The 17,075-nt window shown below is 36.6% G+C and overlaps 1 protein-coding gene across 8 annotated transcripts in view; it reads left to right on the top strand.

Moving 5' to 3' along the window:
- Positions 1–697: 697 nt before the first annotated feature.
- The window catches only part of LOC127878914 (LIM and calponin homology domains-containing protein 1-like), a 159,205-nt gene continuing 142,827 nt past the window's right edge, over positions 698–17,075 (top strand). For 2 of the 8 annotated variants that reach the window (XR_008048848.1, XM_052425462.1), the window contains exon 1: positions 698–1,248. Coding sequence is in view for 3 of the 8 variants with exons in the window: in XM_052425462.1 (XP_052281422.1) it covers positions 1,132–1,248 (117 nt within the window). In the remaining 5 variants the exon portion in view is untranslated. The remainder of the gene's footprint in view (positions 1,249–17,075) is intronic. The other 6 variants (XR_008048845.1, XM_052425461.1, XR_008048847.1 and 3 more) reach the window with 6 other exon arrangements.

Genomic DNA, 17,075 nt, shown 5'->3' with positions numbered 1-17,075 from the left:
ACTGAAAATAATTATTAGAAACTTGCTTTAAATTCTCCTTTCCTGGTCAAACTATACTCCGATTTCAATGTTTAAACTCGGATTTCAAGCATTTAAATCCCATTACATGTGTTATGTTTGTTAAGCTATGTATGGATTGTGAGTGTGTACATCAGTTTTGTTTGCCAGAGGACAAGTATAACAGGAATACAAACTTATTATTTAGTGCAATAGACATGTAATACTTTGCCTGGAACTTCATCTAACAAATTATTGCATTTATTGCGTAGAAGTCAGATTTTCGCAACTATTTGAGAATAAACAGTATAGATCGAATGGAACATTTGTTGATAAACTACTCAATGCAACATTTTATTCGCTTGCACGCGCATGTAATTGTGCGCATTTAAAACATTTTACCATGTCCGCTTTTTTATATCGAAAATGCAATAAATGCTTCATTAACTGGTTATTATATGTACATGTATCAAGTGAGACATGCCTTTAAGTCTGATTAAGTGTACCAGTACACCAGTTTAGCACACTAAAGGCGTGTCCGATACTGTTTTCCAATGCGTGTTCATTATATACTTTGCGAAATAATGGCATTTATTTAATCTTGGGAAGCAAATGATCGTCTGTAGTATCAACATTAAGTTGGTGTCGCGCACCAAGAGAAGTTAGGTCAACAATTTAGATTATACAACGTTATTTATCAAAACTACATACGATATGAACACTTACCAGTGTTAAATTGGGCGTTTAAATGGCTATAAACTAATGACTATTTGGCGAACAAGAACACCGTATCTAACGATCGAACCGTCTAGTGTGTTAAACTTCAGCAAACGTCATATTTAGTAAGAGTAAAATTGAATAATCGCGACTCCCTTAACAGCTATTGACACATTAGGTCGTAAAACTTCAGGTGCAATGGGTCACTACTTGATCGCTCGAGCGTCGCACCGTGTCGGTGTTTATAATGTGTAAATTCTTTACCTGACAAGGATGACTGACCGTGTTGATAGTGCATTTTAGGTGAAATTGAAGAAAAAAGATCTGTGCTCTTTATTTTTTTTTTATATCCATGTGTGTTTTCACCGATCGGATTTAAAAAGTGCTGTTAAAGCGGCCCGCAATTTACCGGGTACCATGACGGATTCGGGATCCGAAGATGGAACGGAGTGGGACAGTTTCCGGGTACGAGATGAGGAGGAAATGGAGTTCTTCACTGAACTTGCTTTGCACGAGACGGAAAGATGGATTCAGGTATATCAGTTTATCTGCTACGATAACTTGCCCAATGTTGTCGTCCGCACACTAATCGCCCATATGATTCTCGGAATTAAAATGATAAATACAGTATACACGTTTTTATCATTTCTACTCGAAAGTAAATATTTTGATGCTACGATTCTGGCATGTGTCTGATGACACAGCGTCCAAACACCATAGCGATATTGGCTGCAAATGCAACGTTCATTAAACGAATACTTGTTTATGTGAGGAATATCAGCTTCTGTCGACAATAAATACAATGACCACAGCAAATCTTCAATTGTAAAATGTTAACTTACACTATTTGCTGCATTATGTTTAGCTGCATGTGATATCTTAGGCAAACTATTCGCAGCTCAACCATTTCAATATGTCTTATGTTAACTGTTGTAAACACAACATTTTCAACATTTCTATGGAAAACTATTATCAACACAATAATTTCAACAAAGACTTCTCATTTTAAAATGTATTTGTCATGTCAGTAGGTTGTTTTGAATAACTGCAAGAACACTTTGACAGTACCTACAGTTTAACAGCCCCTGTTGTCCTAAACAATTCATCGTTTTCACAACACTGTGCTGGTTGTCAAATACAAGAGGTAAAACCCAAATACCATTCACTATCTTCAACACCTTCCAGCGTTTTCAATTGTTCTGGTCACACACATTGTATGCGTATGCATCATAGAATAATGTACACTAATAAAGTCTCAGGCTGAAGTAAAGTACATTTGGGCTGTGCTCTGTGAGAAGGGGGTTTAATGCATGTGCATAAAATGTCGTCCCAGATTAGCCTGTGCAGTCTGCACAGGCCAATCAGGGAGTTCACTTTCAGATTTTATGATATTCTTCATTTAAAAAAAATCCAGTTTCGGGCGACAGTGTAGTCCTTGATTAGCCTGTGTGGACTGCCCAGGCTAATCTGGGATGACACTTTCTGCACATGCATTAAACCGCCTTTTCACAGAGCTCTAAGACTCATTTGTTTTTTCAGCCATCTCTGAACTGTCTTTTGGCTCTCACCATTGTTATCTTGGTTATTATTGGAGCACATTTATATGTCCTTTATTGCTATTTGCACTGTAAGTTATTTCACATTACACATGAACTGATAAATATTATCAATTGTTATCGCCATTGTGATATGATTATTATGAATAAAACAAATACATAATGAACGATAATCTTGTGAAGTGCTGATTTTCTTCCAAGAATATTCTTATTGTTTCGAGTGAACCAATACATGATACTTTGTTAAATTAAATAATCAGCATGTTTTTGAAAACATATTGTTTTGGTAGTTTTACCTGATACCTTTGAGCTTTGTGCATAATTAATTACAATTTGACTTTTAAAGGACTGTTACAAACTTTACAGGGAATTCTCCATTAGGAACCTGTATAAGGGAATTCTCCATTAGGACATGACGTTTCAGTTGCGTACAATCTGTATATATATATATAATATTATAATTATGGTTTTATATTGTGATTTCTTTAAAATAACATGCTAAATTAAGAAGAAATGAACTCTATGCATATCATCTGTAAAATGGACAATAATCTGTGGATAATGGTTGTTTTGTGTGCTTATGTTCTTTAAAAATCCTGATTTATGTTTTCTAAAAGACTGCTGTTTGTGTACAGATTCTTTGTAAATGCTTTCTTAAGACGATTATAGTAGGATTAAGTTCTTTGCCTAATAGTCACTGGTATGTTATTGTGTAAGATTGAATTCTAACCAGACATCGAATCATTTACTACATAAACTGTCATTAAATGGATAGTGTCTCACATACTGTTGTGCATTTATTTCTCACAACTACCATTCAACCTACTGTTAATGGGTGTTAATGATATCCCACTGGTTACCCTTTAATTACCCTGAAGACGTAAGGCTGCATAATATTCTGGCTATCTGATTTTGAACTACTTTATATTTGCTGAAGACTTTCAATTGCGAATTATATCCATTGAATTTCTTTGTCAGTTAAATTGACACTTATTAAATCTGTATCAAAAACGCTGCATTGTGGTCAATTTGGTAAAAATGTCTCAAACTGTTTCATTCAGTATATGTCACAACTTTGATACGTAAACTTACCCAGATTGACTTACATTTGTTTTAGTATGATATTGGAGATATTTGCAACATCAGACCTGGTTTGAAATTGAGTCAATTATAGTCGTTTTATGAAATTTTAAACTTCAAACAGATTGCTGAAGAATCGAGTGTTTTTGATGTTCGTCATACATAAAGCCATCAATCAATTTTAGGCACCAAGAAAATATCAAATATCACTTATAATAACCAAATAAACCAACAACAAATACTTTTTTGTCATGTGATTTAAACAGAAAGCCATTTCAAGTTTGCACAATTAGGTAATGTTCCCATTTTTTTCATTATTTGTGAAGGGCAATAATAAAAATTGCAGCTCATAACTAATAGCTGAGTAATCAACATTCCAATTATAATTTGATTTCAACATTTATTTACTAAAATTTACTCATATAACACAGCTGATAGATAATACATCAGGAATTTGAGGGACATATTAACGGTAACAGGTTTTAATACTTTAGGAAAATGTTGTTATAAAGGCATCTACTGTCTTATGATATTATACTGAATTATTTATAATATCAAAACAAGGAAAGTGTACAAAATGTTGGCTTAAGTACGGATTTTAAACGTAGGTCATTTTAGGGCCAAACCTAATTCGATACAACTGGGATATTCATACTTGAATGTAAATAAAAAAATTTTTTTCCAAATTACAGATGGAGACATTCAAACGCTTTGTGATTATATCTTTTCTGATTGCTAGTAACAATCCATGAACAAAAAAAATATTTATATATTTTTTCTTATTCAGGAGTGTTTTGCCTGTTTGAATACAATGTACGCTTTATTTTTCGAACTTGCTGACATTTTTGTTTAGCCAAATTGACAATTAAAGCATAAGATTTTAACCTATAAATAAGAAACTATTTTAGAAATTACCTGCTCATGTTTATTTCAGTTCAACTATATCTTCTTATAAAAATGCTTTCTTGTGCAACAATCAAAATGTTTTTTGTTTATTAAGAGATCTATGAGGTTCCGGGTTTCATCTCCATACTGTTAGCCTTCTCAATATCTTCAACAAAGATGTCAAGTACTGGTTCTACCCGAGAAACAGACTTAAGAGTGTCTCAGTAAGCCTTGTATCAAACAAGGGCTGTTTGTAAAATACGCATGACCCCCAAATGGGCTGTCAGTTGTAGTGGCAGCCATTGTGTGAATCATTTTTTGTCACTGTGACCTTGACCTTTGACCTAGTGACCTTAAAATCAATAGGGGTCATCTGCCAGTCATGATCAATGTACCTATGAAGTTTCATGATTCTAGGCCTAAGTGGTCTTGAGTTATCATCCGGAAACCATTTTACTGTTTGGAGTCACTGTGACCTTGACCTTTGACCTAGTGACCTGAAAATCAATAGGGGTCATCTGCCAGTCATGATCAATGTACCTATGAAGTTTCATGATCCTAGGCCTAAGCATTCTTGAGTTATCATCCGGAAACCATTTTACTCTTTGAAGTCACTGTGACCTTGACCTTTGACCTAGTGACCTGAAAATCAATAGGGTTCATCTGCCAGTCATGATTGATGTATCTATGAAGTTTCGTGATCCTAGTCCTAAGTGTTCTTGAGTTATCATCCGGAAACCATTTTACTGTTTGGAGTCACTGCGACCTTTGACCTAGTGACCTGAAAATCAATAGGGGTCATCTGCCAGTCATGATCAATGTACCTATGAAGTTTCATGATTCTAGGCCTAAGCGTTTCTTGAGTTATCATCTGGAAACCATTTTACTGTTTCGAATCACTGTGACCTTGACCTTTGACCTAGTGACCTGAAAATCAATAGGGGTCATCTGCCAGTCATGATCAATGTACCTATGAAGTTTCATGATCCTATGCCTAAGCGTTCTTGAGTTATCATCCGGAAACCATCTGGTGGACGGACCGACCGACGGACCGACCGACGGGCCGACCAACATGTGCAAAACAATATACCCCCTCTTCTTCGAAGGGGGGCATAAATATATAGCTGTAAACTGTTTGTTCAGAACAAAGCATTTCGATGTTTTCACATATTAAAAATGAATAAAATATACATTCCCCCACCAAAAAAACTACAACAAACAACTATTTTATACAAGACCAATAGTTTCCCAAGTTTTAAGTATAACATGACTACTGTGAAAGTTTCTTAGTGCAGATATTGGTTACAGCAAATTAATAATATCACTTTGCCAATTATGGCCTATGCATGCAGGGCAAGAACAGTGCTTGGTCTTTGATAATGGAGGGTTTCCAATTTCCAATTAGCCTCTGATAAAGGTGTTGGTTTATCAAGAAAAAGGTGGACTGGACCTTGTTGCAGTGATGGTACTTGATTTGTTTCACAGGCAAATTGGAAGTTTTGGGAAGGTATTAGATACAGCCACCATTTGTAAAGATTGTATGTACCTACATTTTATGTACACTGATATGAAAGTCTGAAAATTGCTTGTTTATGGACTGCCTTTGGACTTGTGGTTATTGTACTGTAACTTTGGAGTATTGCTAGTTATCCCCACGCTTTTTGAAAAAAAGGTGGGGATATTGTGGTTATCTCCGCCGTCCGTCCGTCCGTCTGTCTGTCCGTCCGTCCTGGCCACTATCTCCTCCTACACTAAAAGCACTAGAACCTTGAAACTTACACACATGGTAGCTATGAGCATATGTGCGACCCTGCACTATTTGGAATTTTGATCTGACCCCTGGGTCAAAAGTTATAGCGGTTGGGGTGGGGCCGTGTCAGAAATTATCACTCATTTTTTTAGGTTATTTTACATTTACTTCTTTATTTCTACACCGATTCACTTAAAATTGATACTGAACCTCTCTTATGACAATAGGGTCAATCTCAACTATGCATGGCCCCATTACCAACCCTGGGGTGCCCCGCCCACATAGGCCACACCCACCCAAAATTGCCTTTCACTATAACTTCTTCATTTCTACACCAATTCACTTCTAATTGATACTGAACTTCTCTTATGACAATACGGTCAATCTCAACTATGCATGGCCCCATTACCAACCCTGGGGCGCCCCGCCCACATAGGCCACACCCACCCAAAATTGCCTTTTACTATAATTTCTTCATTTCTACACCGATTTTCTTCTAATTGATACTGAACTTCTCTTATGACAATACGGTCAATCTCAACTATGCATGGCCCAATTACCAACCCTGGGGCGCCCCGCCCACATAGGCCACACCCACCCAAAATTGCCTTTTACTATAACTTCTTCATTTCTACACCAATTCACTTCTAATTGATACTGAACTTATCTTTTGACAATATGGTCAACCTCAACTATGCATGGCCCCATTACCAACCCTGGGGCGCCCCTGTGTCAAACATGTCGCGTGGGGATACGCGTCGGCCTCTGCCGCGCCATTTCTAGTGGTGACTGGGATGATTAGTAAATGTCCAGAAATATGAGTTAAAATTTTACAAAAGTAATAAAGAGCTTTTTTCATTTATCTTTTGTTAGTTAAAAAAGCTTAAATTCATAAAATGCACACAAACATTCTCAAATTAAAGTGCCTGGTTGACCATTAAAATAGCCATAATATAAATGCAGGAAATCAAGTGCTCAATAAAAAAAAAATCCTGGGGAGCAGGCCCGGAATCCCCCAAGAAGACCTGTTGGTTTCACATTTTGGCCATTTGGCGCAAAAGTTATTGAGAATCTGGCCAGATGTGGACTTATCAGGGACTGTACTTTCCGCTTGTATTGTTTTATTTCTTCATTTTAGTGAAGTCTCTTCTAAAGGAAAATCCACAAGAGACAGAAAATGTCCACACAGGCAAATCAGGGACAACACTTAATGCACATGCATTAAGCCTAGTTTTGCCAGAGCAAATCTTAAATGTACAACCTTGCGTCACATATGACATCATGTGCGGTCGCTAAAAAGCAGTGAAATTAATTTATCTTACCATTCCAGGCCTTTTCCTGGCATGAACAGACCCATTTCCAAATGTATTTAACAATGTCAATTTTTTTTATAGAAAAGAATGTCTAATTATCCCCACGCTTTTTGAAAAAAAGGTGGGGATATTGTGGTTATCTCCGCCGTCCGTCCGTCCGTCTGTCTGTCCGTCCGTCCTGGCCACTATCTCCTCCTACACTAAAAGCACTAGAACCTTGAAACTTACACACATGGTAGCTATGAGCATATGTGCGACCCTGCACTATTTGGAATTTTGATCTGACCCCTGGGTCAAAAGTTATAGCGGTTGGGGTGGGGCCGCGTCAGAAATTATCACTCATTTTTTTAGGTTATTTTACATTTACTTCTTTATTTCTACACTGATTCACTTCAAATTGATACTGGACCTCTCTTATGACAATACGGTCAATCTCAACCATGCATGGCCCCATTCCCAACCCTGGGGCGCCCCGCCCACATAGGCCACACCCACCAAAAATTTCCATTTACTATAATTTTTTCATTTCTACACGGATTCACTTCAAATTGATACTGAACTTTTGTTATGACATTAGGGTCAATCTCAACTATGCATGGCCCCAATCCCAACCCTGGGGCGCCCGCCCACATAGGCCACACCCACCAAAAAATTCCATTTACTATAATTTTTTCATTTTTACACGGATTCACTTCAAATTGATACTGAACTTCTCTTATGACATTAGGGTCAATCTCAACTATGCATGGCCCCATAACCAACCCTGGGGCCCCGCCCACATAGACCACACCCACCCAAAATTGCCTTTACTATAATTTCTTCATTTCTACACCGATTCACTTCAAATTGATATTGAACTTCTCTTATGACAATACAGTCAATCTCAACTATGCATGGCCCCATTGCCAACCCTGGGGCGCCCCGCCCACATAGACCACACCCACCCAAAATTGCCTTTTACTATAATTTCTTCATTTCTACACCGATTCACTTCAAATTGATACTGAAACTCTCTTATGACAATACAGTCAATCTCAACTATGCATGGCCCCATTACCAACCGTGGGGCCCCGCCCACATAGACCACACCCGCCCAAAATTGCCTTTTACTATAATTTCTTCATTTCTACACCGATTCACTTCAAATTGATACTGAAACTCTCTTATGACAATACAGTCAATCTCAACTATGCATGGCCCCATTACCAACCGTGGGGCCCCGCCCACATAGACCACACCCGCCCAAAATTGCCTTTTACTATAATTTCTTCATTTCTACACCGATTCACTTCAAATTGATACTGAACTTCTCTTATGACAATACGGTCAATCTCAACTATGCATGGCACAATTACCAACCCTGGGGCGCCCTGCCCACAGATGTCACACCCACCCAAAATTGCCTTTTACTATAACTTCTTCATTTCTACACCAATTCACTTCTAATTGATGATGAACTTCTCTTATGACAATACGGTCAATCTCAGCTATGCATGGCCCCATTACCAACCCTGGGGCACACCTAGGTCAAACATTCGGCGTGGGGATACGCGTCGGCCTCTGCCGCGCCATTTCTAGTATTCCATGTATCTGCATCCATATCCGCATACTGGGCAGTGCTCCAGCTAGTATTTAAAAAGGGCAGGGGGGCTTTTTTGTCAAAAGGGCACTTTCGACGCGCAGTGTTTTGTCAAAAAGGCACTTTCGAGCATGCGGGCTTTTCTGGAATGCTTCCTGCTGCCTGTTAATTTATATATTAGTAATAATTGTTGGAATATATTATTCCCATTATTATTGAACCATTTAAATATAATGTCTACAATGAGAAATACATTAATTACTTGTAATGTAATAAGAGATTCATGTATTATCATATGTAAAAAAAAAATTATTATTTTTTTTTTTAAGGGCAGGGGGGGGGGCCCTAGGAAGGGCAGGGCAGAAGTTCTGGAGGGCAGGGCGGAAGTTCGGGAGGGCAGGGTGGGTGCCCTCCAATTTAGCTGGAGCACTGCATCCGTTTCCGCAAACTCATAATACGGATGCTATATTCCATTTATCCACATATGTCGAACATAGCTTTGTTTATTATATATTAAATTATAATTTTTTAATAATTAAATTTATAATTGAGATAATTATTATGAAGGACAAGCATGAATTTAAGAAGATATAAGGTACAAATCATCATTCTGTCTGTAAAAGATTACAAATGGTATTACCTGAAACATCTTCTTCTAGTGCCTTGGCTATGCTTTTCCAAATATTTGTAGTGCAATCAGAGTCCTGATATGCAGAACTGCGTTGGTTGTATAATTACGGGTAATTTTTCACAAATTTGATTAGTGTTTCAGTTGATTTTTGAGATGACAGCACACCTCATCGTGCTAAATGCAGCTTAGTCTGTCCGCATCTTGTCCACATCCGCATTAGAATGCTCACTTGAGCGTTCTTTTGCGGACGCCTGTTGCGCGTGCGGATATGCGGGTGCGGATAAATGGAATACGCGCAGTGCATTTCAACTTGTTCTATTTTTTTGCGGATATGCGGATGCGGATACGGACAGATGGAATACCAGCCTAAATCTGACACATGATTGTATTTGAGTCTGTGTGGATTTATTTAAAATAAGAAGCAATGTATGCTCCCTCTTAAAGTTTCATATTTTTAGTTACACATGAAATACTATGTAGGTCCAATGTGAAGGTTACACTTAAATTAGGACAAAAATAGTGATGCATGCAAGAACAGTTTCCTAATGTCCCAATTTGAAGTCAAAAGTAAAGTATCAGAAATCAAATCATAACTTTTAAAAGCAATAAATAACTTCATAATTGAGAATTAAGAAATTAAACATAAAACTTAAACAAAAGTGTTTCTCACAGGAAAGTGACGTTAAAATCAAAGATTTTTTATTTCAATGTGTTCGTAATAATGTTAGTTGTAAAGTTGTTTGTGCAATTAATCTTCCATTTATACTAAGTGACCTACAGACCATTGATTTGTAAGTAAGATAAGCTTTTTAAGCTTTAAATTAAAATCTGACTTTCATTCACAACTGTAATTTCTATGTATATATCAAATCAGCTTCTCAGAATTTACGAAAGCCACACAATTTATTTTAACCAGTAAATTGAAATTACTGTGGTCTCGTTGCATTGAAATTTATTAGTTTAAAGATGCACATTAAAATAACACAAAACAAGATTGTTCATGTAAATATTAAAATATATATATATATACTTTTAGAGATTGACTTATTTATTTTCAGCAATTAATAAGTAAAATGAACAAAAAACTCATTTTAAAACCTTACAAATAACCATACATACAATAGTAAGTAAAAAAATAGAAGAAAGCAAAATAGACAAATACATGTACAAGTAGGTTGTAATAAATGGTACAAATACCCCACACAAAATGACCAGTGATTGCATCATTATTATACATTTACACACATAATGACGGACAGGTCACTTTCAACCTGTCACCCTTTGGGTATAGGTACAACAAAATGTTTTGGTCATTGCCTGTGTCCTGTATGAAACATGAAGGTCCAAAATGTAGGTTTAATCAATGCCTCTTGTGTTTTGTCTCCAATAATGTTCAACTACCTTTAGTACATAATTGCTCAGCTAGTGTGTGTGTTTTTGCAATAATAGGTGTTGTATTTATTTTGCCACAACTTTTAAGTAAATCAAATTCAAAATAAGCTGTGCTCTGGGAAAACTGGGAAAACTGAATATGTGTAAAATATTGTACCAGATTAGTCGGCCCATTCATCCAGGTAAAATATTGTACCAGATTAGTCGGCCCCTGAATATGTGTAAAATATTGTACCAGATTAGTCGGCCCCTGAATATGTGTAAAATATTGTACCAGATTAGTCGGCCCCTGAATATGTGTAAAATATTGTACCAGATTAGTCGGCCCCTGAATATGTGTAAAATATTGTACCAGATTAGTCGGCCCCTGAATATGTGTAAAATATTGTACCAGATTGGTCTACCCCTGAATATGTGTAAAATATTGTACCAGATTAGTCGGCCCATTCATCCCGGCTATTCAGGGAAACACTTTCATTCATCCAGGCTATTCAGGGAAGACACTTTCATTCATCCAGGCTATTCAGGGAAGACACTTTCATTCATCCAGGCTATTCAGGGAAGACACTTTCATTCATCCAGGCTATTCAGGGAAGACACTTTCATTCATCCAGGCTATTCAGGGAAGACACTTTCCACCTTTATGACAAAAAATGTGGTAATGTTCTAAACGAAAATTCAGTCTAGGCGGACAGCGTCTTCCTGATAAGCGTGTTCATGCTGCAGACAATACGTAATGCACAGCATTTAGCTCGGTCTTCCCAAAGAGACGCTAAAATATAATTATGCCTCTCCATCAGCAGTTGTTTGTGTTGAAGCCATCATATTCAGGATTGTCAAGTTCAGGGTGACTGAATACTATTATAATTTATTGAAGTAGCGGCAAAAACAAGATATTATTGTGAAACCATTGGATGAAGTTTTAAGCAATACATTATTTAAAAAAGATATTAGAAAGCTAAAGTGTTCATGTATTAGAGAAAAAATCGTTTTTGTTAACACAATTGTAGTGTTAAATTTATGTATAAACCACACATACAATTTTCAATTAACTATTATGAAATTGTTTCAACATTTAGTATGGACCATGCAAATGTTTATCATATTAACAATCTGTTTGAAATCGCTCCCACTAAAAGTCATGGCAGATTAACAGAAATTACCAAGAGGTTCTGTAACATTTAAGAACATTTCTTTTTCGGCTTATAACCAGTGAACGTATTTGGTGCATGTGTCACATACTAATTGTAACCAATACAAGTCAAACACAAGGGTTAATGTGTTATTGCGACAACCGTTTAACATTTTGAATATTTCGTATTGTTACAGTATCAATTTCTAAAGGGCAATGATTTGTTGATGTTGACATACTTGCTAAGTATGGGTCATAAATTGCTTTATTTTTGTTTCACACTTTTTGAAATCGACTATTACCTTGTTTTTGTATTTCTTGAGCGTTGCGTGAAATTTAAACAATTTAAACTATCACCTGTTTGTAAAGAAATTTAAATAGAAGGCCCGTAGTATTAAGGCCATATTAAATGTTATTTGATTGTATACAAACAATAATGATTGTGCTTATTTGTACTTAGGTTGTGGGTGGTATGTTACCAGAGAAATGGAATGAATGGCATAACAAATACATATTGTTCTAGTATCTTAATGTGAGATCACTTTCTATTTGAATGACATCTTGAATCCCCATGGTGTACTCAGCATAGCAAGAACACATTATAATGAAAATTAAAAATTGATTTGTTATGCAATGGGTAAAATAGGGCATTTACATACTAAACTTTTTGCATTTTTATTAGCTCGGCTGTTTTCGGACAAAACACGAGATATTGTCATAGCCAGCTCGTTGTGTCGTCCGACGTCCGCTGTCCGCGTCGTGCTAAAACTTTTACATTGGCTCTAAAATCAAAGTGCTTCCACCCACAACTTTGAAACTTCATACGTAGATGCACCTTGGTGAGTTCTACACGCCACACCCATTTTGGGGTCACTAGGTCAAAGGCCAAGGTCACTGTGACCTTTAAAAAAATAAAAAATCTGACAAGCTTTCATTTATTCAAAACTGCACCCACAGCCGAGCGTTGGCACCCGTTATGCAGTGCTCTTTTTGTAATAAATAGTAACATTTCAAAGGTTTAAGGCCAAACAAAGACCTGTTTCTGGGCTCTTGACAAAACGTTTTTGTTTTGCTGCTGACTCTTCATGCCTGAAATCCTCTGATAAATCTTCCTTTCTTTTCTTTGCAGAACTTAATAAATAAGAACAGTCCTTTTTGGTAGAGTGAGATTGTTACTTGTTTATGTTGATTTAATGGTTTGTGGACACATTAAATTTTAGATTGAGGGCTTTGACTATCAGTGATTTGTGACCGACTTGTGACATTAACAATTAATGGATTGAGTTTATTGACTTTTCATCTCAGTTGTGAAGATTTTAGTACGTGGAATATAACTAACAAATGCTTCCAAATGTTTGCAGAAAACTATTTAATTTTAACTTTAGACATAAATGTATTTAAAAATATTCCAAAATGCATTAAATGTTATCTCCAAAAATATTCACAATATTGTGTTTGTTTAGAATTTGTATGCCACTAAGTAAGTGGAAAACATTCACATATGAATCACCTGTATTGCTGGATGTATTGAAATGAAGACAATCTGGTTGTGACCTTCAACCTTCTGTCGTTCTTTCCACTGTTAAAGAAAAATATCAAAGAAAATATAAGGTTTGGTGACAGGCCCCTTTTCCATGACACATCTTGGTAATGTTGCTTCAAAATTTAATTAAATTAACATTTTTTCCTTATGTCCATGAAATTATATTTGTATTAAAAAGGGCTTAGATAAGTTTACAAACTTTATCCAAATGAGTTATTTTGATGGAAGAAATAGGTAACATTTCCAAAGGAGTGTTGACAAACATAACTAACTCACAAATCTCCTATGTCAATATTAACAGCTCTGGACCACTGTTCAGTATCATGAACAAATGTAAAACATTGATAAAATACTGTGTCAACAACCTATATTGGCCTAGCTCTTCAGTTTTCTAACTGGCTTTCTCAAGATGACCTAGTGCTAAAGTAGATTATCATGCCTTATTGGGTCTTTGACTTAAGACATTTTTTTGAAATGTATAATACAGTGGACGATTCTGATAAACTTGTATAAAGTCTATGTCCATGGTGTTTACAGAGTGTGAGGTAATGTTTATATGATAATTAATCTGCAATTTACTTATCAAATAGTGTGGCGTTTGAAGTTGCAATGATAAGGCACACAAGTTGATTTACTTCTTCTTCATATTTGTCTGCCCTTTCTTTTCTTTTATAACTGTCAGAGTTAGCACCCTTTCCACACAATGATAATGTCTGTGAAAGTAAATATTTATGTTGCTGATGTCAAAGTTACTAATGTTATTGTACATTTTTTTAACTTGATTTTTCACACACCGAAAAAGTGTTAGCTAAAATAATACTTCTCACCCAAATGTTGGCATTGAAGTTGGTGTGGGCATAATTAAATGGTTATGGTTAACATGAAGCATCTGCATAATTATTATCACTGTCTCTATTTCAGGTGTTCATTTAAAACTGTACACATATGTTTTGGGTCAGTGTATGCAGTAACTGACCAGGTTCCATAACTCTGACCTGCAATTTTAGCAGAATTATACCCATTTTTGTACTGAAAAATTGGGTTAAGGTTTGTCAGCAACCACTCAATATCTAAATATTTACTTCAAATATTGAAAGAAAATATTGCATGTGTATTCACATTTCTCATTAACATTCACTGACAAAGATCCATAACTGTTTCCAGCAGTATTATTCCCCCTTTTGTATTTATTGAATTCTTATAAAGGTTTGCATAAAAAATGACATTTTGTTAAGGTTTGCATGAAACAAGAACACAACTCAGTAACAACTTTAGACATTCAATTGAAAGGCTCACAACTCTGACCTTCAATAAATCTGAATCTCACATTAAGTTGTGCCCCTTATTGTACTTTTTGCATAAAGAAATTCAAGTAAGCATTTGCAGGCAAAAACTATCTTCAGTCGGCATGCGAGCATAGGGTTGCATTTGTGGACAGTTGGGGGAAGGTCAAGGTCACTGTTGTGAAAAAATAGATTAGCTGTTTGCGCTCAATAACTTCAGTCAAGATCAATATATTGTGCTGAAATTTTGGATGAAGGTACAGGTTACAACTTACAGGCCGATGTAGAGGGGTTGCACTTTGGGCCAGTCTGGGTCAAGGTCACTGCAGCTTATAGTAGAAGAGTTTCCCCAAAATAAGATTAGTTTGGATGGAAAGAAATTGTGTGTGTATGAAGTTTACATGCATAATTATTATGCCCCTCTTCAAAGAAGAGGGGATATATTGTTTTGCACATGTCGGTCGGTCGGTCGGTCTGTTGGTCAGTCCGTCCGTCCACCAGATGGTTTCCAGATGATAACTCAAGAACACTTAGGCCTAGGATCATGAAACTTCATAGGTACATTGATCATGACTGGCAGATGACCCCTAATGATTGTCAGGTCACTAGGTCAAAGGTCAAGGTCACAGTGACTCGAAACAGTAAAATGGTTTCCGGATGATAACTCAAGAATGCTTATGCCTAGGATCATGAAACTTCATAGGTACATTGATCATGACTGGCAGATGACCCCTATTGATTTTCAGGTCACTAGGTCAAAGGTCAAGGTCACAGTGACTTGAAACAGTAAAATGGTTTCCGGATGATAACTCAAGAATGCTTACGCCTAGGATCATGAAACTTCATAGGAACATTGATCATGACTGGCAGATGACCCCTACTGATTGTCAGGTCACTAGGTCAAAGGTCAAGGTCACAGTGACTTGAAACAGTAAAATGGTTTCCGGATGATAACTCAAGAATGCTTACGCCTAGGATCATGAAACTTCATAGGTACATTGATCATGACTGGCAGATGACCCCTATTGATTTTCAGGTCACTAGGTCAAAGGTCAAGGTCACAGTGACTCGAAATAGTAAAATGGTTTCCGGATAATAACTCAAGAATGCTTACGGCTAGGATCATGAAACTTCATAGGTACATTTATCATGACTGGCAGATGACCCCTATCAATTTTCAGGTCACTAGGTCAAAGGTCAAGTTCACAGTGACTCGAAACAGTTAAATGGTTTCCTGATGATAACTCAAGAATAATAAGGCCTCGTATCATGAAACTTCAGGTACATTGATCATGATTGGCAGATGACCCCTATTGATTTTCAGGTCACTAGGTCAAAGGTCAAGGTCACAGTGACAAAAAACAGATTCACACAATGGCTGCCACTACAACTGACAGCCCATATGGGGGGCATGCATGTTTTACAAACAGCCCTTGTTTTGGTAATTCATTCGGGACCACTCAGTTCATAAAAATAGATACACAGTTTGAACTTTCCACTCAATAACTTGAGTTTGGATGGAGGTATTGGGCTTTAATTTTATTTGTAGGTTTGTTATGGATAATCCCAAATGATGAGTTTTGTCATCAAATCTTTGATACCTGCATGGAAAATGTCTTTGAACACTATCAACACACCGACATCACCTGACCTCATTTTAACCTTGACTTTGAACTTCTTTTGGACTTATTCATTCTGTGACATGCTTGATAAACCCAACTTGGCCATTCGCTTAACATCAATACTACTGTGAAACCATTATTAATGATGTCAGGCATTAATTTTCATAAATTTCGTCGGTCGACCGATCGGCGAATTTAAGATCCTAACGAACAATCATGCTCTATGTTTGAACAAAAACAAACACTAAGTTGAACAATATTTTAAAACTTTACCGTAGACATGAGGAATCAAATTCCAACATAATCCATGCACACATTCCATGCTGTATGTAATCAAGATTAATCCGGTTTTGACACAAAGGGATGTAGATTACACAAGGTACTTAACTGACACGTTACACTTCTTTAAAACGCGTGTGCAGTACAGCTGTATCGAATGCGTTGACTTCGTTTTTGTAGAATGGTAATGAATTAGCGCTAATTTTTTATAACTTTATTACCCATTAGGTGCATTGTGTTTTTCAGGGGTGTTGCATATTTGCCATCGCGCAGCGAATGACGATGAAAGACAATAAACCAAATGAAAAGATGACGA

Source organism: Dreissena polymorpha, chromosome 4 (assembly GCF_020536995.1).
Source record: "Dreissena polymorpha isolate Duluth1 chromosome 4, UMN_Dpol_1.0, whole genome shotgun sequence".
NCBI lineage: Eukaryota > Metazoa > Mollusca > Bivalvia > Myida > Dreissenidae > Dreissena > Dreissena polymorpha.
This window is presented reverse-complemented; position numbering and strand designations above follow the sequence as displayed.